This window comes from Gobio gobio (genome assembly GCF_949357685.1).
Source record: "Gobio gobio genome assembly, chromosome: 1".
NCBI classification, from domain to species: domain Eukaryota; kingdom Metazoa; phylum Chordata; class Actinopteri; order Cypriniformes; family Gobionidae; genus Gobio; species Gobio gobio.
In genome coordinates, this window is record NC_137097.1 from 66,151,554 (window position 1) to 66,163,406 (window position 11,853).

At 37.1% G+C, this 11,853-nt stretch overlaps 1 protein-coding gene across 2 annotated transcripts; it reads right to left on the minus strand.

Moving 5' to 3' along the window:
- Window positions 1-462: 462 nt before the first annotated feature.
- LOC307128733 (serine/threonine-protein kinase/endoribonuclease IRE1-like) lies at window positions 463-11,488 on the minus strand. 2 transcript variants are annotated; one of them, XM_079820675.1, is made up of 10 exons: window positions 11,405-11,488; window positions 10,984-11,024; window positions 10,555-10,803; window positions 9,704-10,303; window positions 9,032-9,195; window positions 6,802-7,019; window positions 3,661-3,834; window positions 1,316-1,427; window positions 1,051-1,139; window positions 463-944 (listed from the first exon to the last, which is right to left on the minus strand). In XM_079820675.1, the coding sequence occupies exons 2-10, from the start codon at window positions 10,994-10,996 to the stop codon at window positions 842-844; spliced, it is 1,722 nt and encodes a 573-aa protein (XP_079676801.1). In that variant the 5' UTR covers window positions 10,997-11,024; window positions 11,405-11,488; the 3' UTR covers window positions 463-841. The 2 variants fall into 2 exon arrangements, with proteins under 2 accessions (XP_079676801.1, XP_079676802.1); XM_079820676.1 differs by having other exon boundaries at window positions 11,319-11,439.
- Between the last annotated feature and the right edge of the window lie 365 nt (window positions 11,489-11,853).

An 11,853-nucleotide genomic window follows, 5' to 3' on the forward strand; every position in this document is an offset into this window, starting at 1 on the left:
GTTTACTACTAGTAAATATTAACATTAGTATACTTACTACATAAAGTATACTTATAAATATACTTGAACATTACTCAAGTATACTTCATAAAATGAACTTGAAGTATACTTTTTTTTCGTAAGGGAAGTCAACACCTCAAACTCGTTGTTGTGCTCCTCAAACCATTCCTGAACCATTTCTGCTTTGTGGCAGGAGCATTATCTGCTGAAAGAGCCACAGCCAACAGGGAATACCGTTTCCATGAAAGGGTGCACATAGTCTGCAACAATGCTTAGGTAGGCGGTACGTGTCAAAGTAACATCCACATGAACATGGTCTAATTTCTGCAGGTTTGACCTCCATACTAAAGAGTAATGTCACCTAAAGGAATAATATGTGAAGTCAAATATAATTTTCGTATGCAATGCTAGTTTGGATTGTAGGCTCTACTGAATGTAATTCCCAGAAGACATACTCAGTGACTGCTTTCATAAACCATTTATTAATTTGATATGAATAAAAAAAGGAAAGAGATTATATTATTTCATAATAACGTACCCAGAATTGTATTTTGAGTAGTGGTTGATTACAGAGAAATCACAAAACAAAACCTTATATTTGACGGGACCCTGAAACCTTTGTAATTAAAAGAGAAAATAAAATCACAGCTTTTCCCCCCTTTAATCTGTGAATCGATCCACTGAACTGCAAAATCCCAGGAACAACCCATTAGAACTGAAGTCATGTAAAAATTTTGAGAACAGTGCTTGAATGTGTTGACAAGAATGACTGCTCTCTATGTTGAATGTGAAAACTGTAACCGCTTTTGCCATGTTGTGGCGTAATGTCCTCTCAGCTTCTTCAATAATCCCAGTCTAAGTCTTTAGCCACTCTGTGTAAACTGATGAAGAAGTCCGGGAAAAGACCAAAAATGTTGTTCTCTTTAAATTCATTTCTGACATTTCTGTTAGAAACAAAAGACAAGAGTGAATTAAAATCAAAACAGAAGCATTACAGTTCAAAAGATAAACGGGAACCGAGATCTGGAGGAATATTTTTGTCTCACTTACCCATGCACCAGTTTGTTGCGCAGAACACGCAGCAGACCAAGTACGTCCTCTGGTAGCTTTTTGTTAATGTCTGTCCATATTTCTGAAAGCTGCAAATAAGACAATTTTGTTTTGAGCTTGACAGGCATGGATGGTCTAATGTGCTTACATTACTAGTCTCACTCTCAACACAGCCTTGGATTAACCAAGAAAATGTACAGAGCAAGGAGAGGACGGCTCTTGTCTTGAGTTTAGGTGAGTCTTGTTGTTTTACAGTTGTACTCACCTTTGACTGCCAATTAGAAAAGGTTTTTCCTTCTGTGACCGCCTTTGCAGTGTTGAAGAGCTTCCAAAGGTTTTTTAAATCCTCACCCACTATAGCAAGGATGTCCCTTTTCCTGAAGGGCAAAAAAAAAAACGAGCAGGAAAAGAGTTGCTCATGAATCACATGCCAACTATGTTGTATTTATGCTTATTTATTTGTTGTATCTGTGTTAATGTCATGTGAATTATTTTGAATTATATGGCTTTACATATCAGGACATACTGAAGAGAGCTGTGCATTAACAAATGCCCACAAACCGCAATGAACAGAAGCAACGTTGTAAATATGCTCAATAAATATGCTGTATTTTTATATTTATACACTTATTTTTCTTCAATATATACTTGCATGTGTGTGTATTTATACATAATAATTATACACCGTACACGCATATATTAAATAAATTTTTATTTTGGATGCGATTAACTGAAGTGAAGTGAGAGAGTGATAGTCATATAGAAAATGAGAACTTCAAGCTATTGCTGCTAAAGGTGGTTCTACAAGCAATTAAATCATAGGGTGTACTTAGTTTTTCACACATGGAGGTTTAGGGGTGTTCGATTCCAGGTTTTTTGGAGTCAAATTATTTTCCCCCTGACACAAAGCCTTATGCTGCGTTCACACCAAACGCGAATAGAGTGTCTTCAGAGTGTGATTTCAATGTTAAGTCAATGGAAAGGCGAGTTGACGCGCGTCTGGAGGTCTTGCGGCGCGATAGACGCGTTTCGCACGATTCTGCCTCATTCGCGCGTATTTAGCGTCTTGCGCATTACATGCGAGTGGTGCTTTTGTGCATTCATGCGTTTGAAGCGAATTCACGTCTGACGCCCGATTTTATCAATTAATGCCGCGTTAACCAATCAGGAGCCTGCTTGCTGCGGTCACGTGGTAAAGTGACGTGATGAGAAACCCTGCATAATTTAAAAATACTACTATTGTATCACAAAATGAGGTTTTAAGACTTTTTCAGGTGAGAATGTAGTTTAAAGCTCAAATCTGTGGTTTATTTATAAAGAGAGCGCCTATTTAAAAAAAAAAATTGTCTTGCGTTTTTGGAGTTTGAGATCCAGTGGATCACCGGGCACTCAGCGCTCATTAACCCTGGCGAGAGCAGCCATTCCTCGGATAGTCCTTCTGACGTTTGCCGCTGGCTCTGATGTCCTGTAGTGGTTCGTCTTGTGTGGATCTAACGGGCGATCTTTGCTCTCATGAATCTATCACTTGTTGTCTGCCAAATCGTTTTGACTGAGGGCAAAGAGAAGTTTCATAACTTTATTTTTTTTTAAGGATATTTAAATATACATGCAGTGAAGATAATGTAGGAGTTGCCTGGACCACATTTGTGTGGCTATTAATGCTTAATATATATTTTTTATGAAAATGAAAAGAGGCAGAGTGGTGTTTTATGACATATTTCTCCTGGAGCGCCTTGAACGCGGGTCTATTTCGCTTCAAAGGCTCAATTTACACGTGTGTCCAATTCACTGTGGACGAGCGAATGGATTCAAAATGTTCAAGCGTCCAACTAGACGCGGTAGATGCGATTTTGACACTCTATTCGCGTTTGGTGCGAACTCAGCATTAAATTCCCCTTATTAAAACCTCACACTTTTAGCGTGACTGTCCAAATTAGTCCAATTTAGCGATGACTTGATGAGTGGCTATCGACGTTTCTACATAGCCGTTGCCGATACGTAATTTTAAAGAGGAAAAAGTCACGAAAAAAACTGTTGTCGAGTGACGGCACTAAATGCACATGATCATTGTCTTAAAAGGTGAGTTAAATATACTAAATACTAAAATACATACAATAATGTACACTTATTGATGTGTTTCTCCTTGATGTGAGTTTTTTATGATTTATGGTTAGTTTAATGATTATGAACACGATGGAAAACCAAATCTATATTTATTGCATTGATATACCATCAATTAAACTAAAGCTAGCATGAGGAAGCCTATGTATAATTCCAAACTAAAGTCGCTGTGACTGTTTTCTATTTCTAAAGTAAGCACTCAAATAAATGTGTGTGTGACAAAGTTGTATTGACGCGGTGTATTACGTCAGTGTCTGAATTCCTCGCTTCATTTCATTCACTCCTTGGGCTATTCAGAGTCGAGGAATCCACTCTTTTGGAGTCGACTCCCCATCACTACTGAGGTTGTATTTACCTCATTTTAAGACCTGCCAAAGACCAGATGATTTTTAAAAAAAATCATGTCCTCCTGATACATAAAACCATTGAATTCAAAAGGGTGTACTTTCTTTTTCACATGAGTCATGACAGTATATATATAAACCTTACTTCTTTTCATTCTCGATTCTAAGTTCACTGAAGGCCTCACAGATGGTCAGTGTTGCTGTTGGGTCTGTTTCCTCTGTGTGCTCCTTTTCTATGTAGAGGTTGCGAAGTTTTGCTAAAGTCTCGTAGTTCTGGATTTCAGGCCTATCACCCAGCTTCCTGAGGACTGCATCTTTGCTGAAAGAAATAAAAGGCAGGCATTGAGCAGGGCAGTTCGGCAACAGGACAAGGCTGTATGTTCAGAAAGTGCACGCCAAACTGTTTCTCTGAGGTACGTTACAGTGTTTTGAGCTTTAATCCCTCGCACTTTGTAACAAATCCTTCCCTCGCGGGTCAAAATGACCCGAAACACTAAATTATACTATCTTTTGTCCAGCAAGCTTATTTCATTTAATTTTGATAATATTGTTTTTGTTTTAATTAAAATTAATTTTTTTAGATTATTTGTTATTTTTTGTTTACCTTTAAATTACTAGATTTTATCAATAAATAAATAATGATTTAAGCACATTATTCACATTCTTTAAATTTAAATTTAAAATAACTCACAATTTCATGCATAACCCTTTTAATTCAGCTCAAAATATCTTACATTGGGTGTCTTTGCAAACCTCTTGTGAGAAAAAAAATATGTAACATTACATTTCATGACTCTTGCCACTAGATGGCCTTATAGCTTTATATGGAGAAAATGAGCTGTGAGTTTTCTTCAGCATGCATTCAGTTACACATTTTTTGGTAAAGGTTTAGCAGTTTTACTTCTACATTTTGAGCATTTTTAGGGTTTTCTACTATATATAAATTTTAACCACAAAACTCCTCGAAACCAGTCTATTTTTTTAGTGTGTATTCGTGGTACAGCAAAAGTCCCAGGGTCTTGGACCACTCCGATGAACACTCAATTAAAAAAAAAAAATACAACCCCTAATCAGAAAAAGTTGGGACAGTATGGAAAACGCAAATTAAAAAAAAAAAGAAGAGATTTCTAAATTTACTTTGACTTGTATTTCATTGCAGACAATATGAACACCAAATATTTCATGTTTTGTTTGGTCAACTTCATGTCATTTGTAAATATGCATCCTTTCCTGTCATTCAGACCTGCACCACATTTCAAAAAAAGTTGGGACAGGAGCAATTTAGGGCTAGTAATGAGGTAAAATGGTTAAATAATGATGTGATTTGAAACAGGTGATGTCAACAGGTGATTGTAATTATGATTTGGTACAAAAGCAGCATCCAAGAAAGGTCTAATCCTTTAGGAGCAAAGATGGGCCGAGGATCGCCAGTTTGCCAACAAATACGTGAGAAAATTATTGAAATGTTTAAAAACAATGTTCCTCAAAGAAAGATTGGAAGAGATTTGGATATTTCACATTCAACAGTGCATAACATAATTAAAAGATTCAAGGAATCTGGAGGAATTTCAGTGCGTAAAGGACAAGGGCGCAAGCCTAAGCTGAACAACCGTGATCTCCGATCCCTCAGGCGGCACTGCATCAAGAATCGTCATTCATCTATAAGCGATATCACCACATGGGCTCAGGACTACTTTGGCAAACCTTTGTCAAGTACCACAATACGTAGTTACATCCACAAATGCCAGTTAAAACTGTACTGTGCCAAAAGGAAGCCCTATTTTAACAGTGTCCAGAAGCGCCGTCGACTTCTCTGGGCTCGGAGGCATCTGGGATGGACCATCACACAGTGGAAACGTGTACTGTGGTCAGATGAATCAGTATTTCAGGTATTTTTTGGGAGGAATGTACGCCGTGTGCTCCGGACCAAAGAAGAAAAGGATCATCCAGACTGTTACCAGCAACAAGTCCAAAAGCCAGGGTCTGTCATGGTATGGGGTTGTGTCAGTGCCCTTGGCAAAGGTAACTTGCACTTCTGTGAAGGCACCATTAATGCTGAAAAGTACATAGAGATTTTGGAGCATAATATGCTGCCTTCAAGAAGACATCTTTTCCAGGGACGTCCATGCATATTTCAACAAGACAATGCAAAACCACATTATGCACACATTACAAAGTCCTGGCTGCGGAGGAAGAGGGTACGGGTACTTGACTGGCCTGCCTGCAGTCCCGACCTGTCTCCAATAGAGAATGTGTGGCGCAATTTTGAAGCGCAAAATGCGACAACGAAGACCCCGTACTGTTGCCCACCTTAAGACTTGTTTGCAGGAAGAATGGGACAAAATTACACCTGAAACACTTCATCACTTGGTGTCTTCAGTCCCTAAACGTCTTTTAAGTGTTGTGAAAAGGAATGGCAACATTACAAAGTGGTAAATGCTTTACTGTCCCAACTTTTTTTTAAATGTGTTGCAGGTCTGAATGACAGGAAAGGATGCATATTTACAAATGACATGAAGTTGACCAGACAAAACATGAAATATTTTGTGTTCATATTGTCTGCAATGAAATACAAGTCAAAGTAAATTTAGAAATCACTTCTCTTTTTTTTTTTTGCGTTTTCCATACTGTCCCAACTTTTTCTGATTTGGGGTTGTAATTAAAAAGTAGTTTCGGTCCAAATTACCCAAGGGAAGGATGTGGGGATAGTTCAGATAGTTCACCCAGAAATGAAAACGGTCATTATTTACTCATTCTCATGTTTTCCTATTTTTTAAGGTGAACATTCTGGACACTTATCAATAAAATGAAAGCAAATGAGGCCTGTCAAGCTCCAAAAATGACAAAACGGCATCATAAACGTGGTACTTGTGACTGGTGTGCTCTATGGTCACACTTGATAGTTTGGAATGAGACGAGAGTGAGAAAATAATGGCAGAATTGTAACATTTGGGCGAATGATTCCCAGCTCAAGACAGATGCTAAGTCTACAATCTAAAACAAGGTCCTGGCAGTGGCTCAGTATAAGACATGGGATTCACGGGCGGGCTGTTTTTGTCAGAGTAACATGCAAGAACAGCATTTGACCAACTGGAAATAAACAAAAGAAGCAATCTGAGCATTCCTGAGCATCAATAACAGTGAATTTTTGTTTCAAAGTACTTAGAAATATTGTTCTTTCCACTAAGATGAAAAGGAAGAGGAATAAGATACATGTATGTAGTAATAGCTGAATGGCAGAAGTCAAAATCACCAAATCTTTTTACAATCATCACTTATAATTTACCTGTAATCATCCCAGAAATAAGGGTGCCGTAGGACTTCATCAACGGTCAGTCTCTCTGCTGGTTCTTTGTTGATCATCCATTCAATGAGATCCTTGGCTACTATATCGTGAACATGTTCAAGACAGTACCTCCCATTCTTGATGTTCCCCTCGCGATCCATGTCCCCAAAAGGATGTTTTCCATCAGAGAGGATGTAGTACACCAACATCCCAGCAACCTGCAATAAATTGAGCAAACTGTGAAGTAGTTTTTATTTACTCATCCATATGCATTTTATTTGATTGACACATCAAATGGTGAATTTTTGGAAAGATATTATGGTTGCTCTTTCATATAATGGAAGTGAATGGGGTTACCAAGTTCCCAAAAAGACAAAAGTTACTCTTGATTTTAAGGTTACAGTTACATTGTACTTACTCAAATAATATTACAGTGTAATATTAATTACTTACATGTGTTTACTATAAAGTTACGGTTAGTTAATTATGCATCATTTACTGTTATTACTAAAGTAAGTACAAGTGGTAACTATGTCACCTTAAAATAAAGTGTTGCCAAAATACACCATAACATTTGTGTCTTTTCTACAATATCTTTAAGTAGGGAAAAGAACAATAAGTTGTTATTGACTGACAAACTTGTAAAGGAAGGTAATATAGTCTGAGAACAACAACTTTTTGACCCACATATATTTTCCATATTTATAATACATTATATTTAATACAAAGCTACATGTTTTCAAACTATTTTAATTAGCATAAACTGGGATAATTGATATGTAATATTTATTTAACCATGAATCATTGTTTGATTCTCCAGCATTGGTCATATGGACTCCTTTTGTGTCCTTTTTGCACAATGAAAGTCAATGGGGACTTGAAGCTTGACACCACAATACCCCATTTACTTTTATTGTTTAAAAAGAAAAACTTATAGCATAAGGTCAGTTACTGATGACTGTTGATTCCTTTAAATTTGATGTAATAATCTTAACTGCCTATTTGAACAGGACTTTATGATCAGCCTGACAAGGCACTCTCTCAGTGATCTTAAAAGCTGACTCTGACTCTATATGATCATTATCACTTTGACTAAAAAGAAGTCTTTGGCATAATTTTGTAATCAAAGAACTCAATGTTTAATCACCAGTGAAAATGATACCAAAATCCAAGCTTGGTGAAATCGAGCATTCTGCATTAGTTCAGGCAGGCCATGTAGTCAAGCTCCGCTATCAGCTGATTGGATATTCCAACCCCGCCCATATCAGCTGATCCGATTCCTATGCACTCAATTGACCGTTCGCAAAGACCCGCCCCCTTTAGTTACTGTTGCTATGTCCGACAAGCCATGGCGCTCTCACACCACACACATACGTAGAGAAAAATACATCGCAGAGCAAAGAGGACACGGACAACACGGCGACAGACGGGACAGAGCAAGTTACTTTTGATATGAAACAAAGTCTCAACTTTGAAATTGTCATTTTTTAAAGAAATTTAAACAATAAATACCGTTTTGTGTCTCTTTAATGTGTGGTGATCGCTGTAGCGCCTCAGTTAAAGCTGCTCGTGAACCGATCATCTCTTCCTTCTAGTTCATTGATAAGCATGACATAAACATGAATGAACACTAAAAGAAATGTTGTTTCAACCGCGGAAAGACGTCAGTACACACCGTTTTTCAAAGTTCAAGTCCACCAACGTTAATCTACTAACTCTCCTGACTGCTTTGTCGGACAAAACGGCAGATTCTGCGATGTGATTGGTCAGATCGCCTGTCAATCATACTTGTGGTGAAGGGTGAATTGGCAACTCTCAAACAGGGAGCCTTACTTAAGCATAGCTTCACTTCAATCTGCCTGCTTGGCTTCGCTGCTTTGCAACCCACCTCCACCCCAGCTCCTCCTTAAACTGTGTTTAACTTAATCAATGTCATTCTGTTGTCATTGATGCATGCTCAGTTCTAAATGGGGGAATTCGCTGCCCTCCCAGTTTAAAAAATGGGAGGTTGTCCCCAGAATCTGCTGCTGTTCCCTGTCTTGGCTTTTCATGGAGCTCATAATAAGAATGGGGAATTTAGAACAGAGCCATACCGCCAAATGTACATTTTTGCAAAATATGCCAATAAAAAGTTGACTAAAAGTTTGTCTATGGTGTTTTTGACTAAAGTGGACCTGACAGAACTCTCATTAATCTCATGACTGCAGTTGATTTATGTTATTTCACAAACCTGGACGTCTGAGCTCGTTTTGTAACCACTCTTTTCAGACGAATTCAGAATCTCTGTTGCCTCCCAGCCTTGTGTTCCAGCTCTACCAGTATGAACTGTGCTTCTGCCCTCCTCCAGTTTGCGACTTAAGCCGAAGTCGGCCAGCCTGGCATTTTTTTCTGAATCTGTTGAAAATATGTTTAAGCATGTTTGTTTTCATGTCACCTGTGATATAATCTCTCTCTCTCTCTCTCTCTCTCTCTATATATATATATATATATATATATATATATATATATATATATATATATATATATATATATTAGTGCTGTCAAATCGATTAATCGCGATTAATCACATCCAAAATAAAAATTTGTGTGTGTACTGTGTATAATTATTATGTACATTTGAATACACACACATTCATGTGTATATTTAAGAAATATTTGCATGTATATGCTGTACATATATATATATATATATATATATAATGTAAATATTTTATAATTTTTTTTCTTAAATATATATATACATAATTATACACAGTACACACACATACTGTATATTAAACAAACTTTTATTTTGGATGTGATTAATTGATTTGAGAGCACGAACATAAAGTTAATGTTACAGATTAAATTATGATACATTCTGTGTAAAGCTACAATAGTAGTACATAAAACCTTTTGATACCTATCAAAAGATTTCTGGGCTTTATGTCACGGTGTATCACTCCAGCACGGTGAAGAACTTGAAGGCCAAGAAGCATCTCCTTCACTATTTTCCTCAAAGCGTCCTCTTTGTCCTTTTGTTCCAGCTGACGGAGATCGTTCATGTAGTCCACTAGATCATATTCACAAAGCTGTAGTGCAAGATAGTAAAAATCTTCATCCTCTGCTAAGTCCACATACCTGACGATGTTCTTGCTCTCAAGCTTTAAATTTCGTAGATGCTTCAGTTCATTTTCAAAGTCTTTGCTTTTCAGTGGGTCCTTGGTTATTCGTTTAATGGCCACCTCAGTGCCATCTTCCTTCAGGCCAAGATATACTGTGGCACTTCCTCCAGAGCCAATAATGTAATTATTACTTCTAGAAAAGTAGATGTTACTGACTTTTTTCTTGGAGGGATCTTTCTTGAGCTCCTCTATTTTGCTTCTGTATTTTATTGAGGATGGGTTGCACCTGATGATATCATCATCAGATCTGTCTGTCTGATCTTCCCTCTTTTCTGTTTCTACTTTTTGATGGTAAGACTCAGTTGCCCGTTGGTCATGGGCCGTCTGTGAGGACGAACCTGGAAAATCCATTGATGATAAAAGTTAAGTTCCAACATACAATATATAGTTTACATGTCGTTAGCCTCATAGCATAATTGCCTAAGTCATTTTTTGGCCCAATTGAGATATCTGCCTAACTTTACTGTGAAAAAATACCTAAAAATGTTTTTTTTCTTGTTTACCAAAAACATTGAAATATGACTTAGGCAATTATGCTATGAGGCTAACGATGTGTTGTTTTCTACATTTTCCCCCACTGCTACCGTACCTTCAAGTTCTTGAATGACATCAGGCTCGATTTCTTGCAGTATTTCATAAAAAGCCGATTTTACTGCAGGTCCTCCAGATTTCACAGCCTTTAAGAGCTCTGTCATTTGGTTCCTTTTAGTTGCGTTTGTAATCTTTGAATACATTCTCCAGGTTAGCTTTTTGTTTTCATTCAGCTTATCAGCGATGGGCATCACAGATGTAACTCTTTGAATGAGATATTCATAGTGCGTGTCCACAAACTCAGCATCTGAGTAAACATCAAACATCAGTTAAAAAAACAACAACAGCTTTTCACCCTTTTCTCATCTTCAGTACACAGTAACAAACCAATAAATCAACCAGTAAACACAGAAGAAATAGGTCAAGTGAATTTTAAATGTGCTAATATTATTTTACATGTGTTGCATTTAAGTAAAAAACAACTTACGCTGATGTTCCATTGTTTTTTCTTCAGTCCCTTTAAATTAGCTAAAAATACAAAATATGTAAAACAACATTAACATGCAGCGTTATATATGAATTATTCTATATGCCAATAAGTTGAATTTTTATATGCCAAAATAATTGTGTGCCATCATAATTGTTTTCCTGTGACAACTTCTCAACATACCACAAAAGTAACCGTTTAGTCAACTAGTTTTTTTTGTAGCCAATATTTGTTATATTATTCTCGAGAGAACCGGACTTTCAAAGAGAAACTAACGTTACACTGAAGATATTCACTGGAGTAAGCAGTGACATTTGAAATCGAAAGGAAATTACTTTGCAAAACTGACCAACAGCGCAGTCAGAGTGCAATAATCTAGCAGCAGATAAATACTTGAAGCATATCCAGATGTTTCACATACCTGTAGTTTATAAGAAAACGCGGGTTTAGTTTTTGTCGTGCATTAATCGGGAGGTGAGATAGAGTGCGGAAGAGGAAAACGAAGCAGCCAATCGGTGCTATCATACAACAACACGAGACCTGTGGCTTTCCACTCGGAGAAATACACACCCCTGCATTAAACAAACTCATCTTTTGCACTTCACAAATTGTCGTTAATACTAGATACATAGTTGGGATATGTAAAACTACATAAGGCGGAAATTATAACTATATTCAATATTTATGATTGCGCTCAAGCAGCATATACTGTTGCTATGGTTACTTCCCGAAGCGAACTTTCCTCATCAAAACACTGATGATGTCATCCCGACTTCCATGAAAGCACATGAAAAACTTTACACTTAAAAAAAATACAAAGAAACACAACATATTTTAATGATTCTCAGGTAAGGTAAAGAAAGTCAAATC

Excerpts from the sequence above, each read along its gene's own strand:
- LOC307128733 (XM_079820675.1), bottom strand. Across the intron at positions 9,196-9,703 it reads GCCCAGAAATCTTTTGATAG|ATTCAGAAAAAAATGCCAGG; the intron begins GTATCAAAAGGT and ends TATTTTCAACAG. Across the intron at positions 7,020-9,031 it reads AAACGAGCTCAGACGTCCAG|GTTGCTGGGATGTTGGTGTA; the intron begins GTTTGTGAAATA and ends AATTTATTGCAG.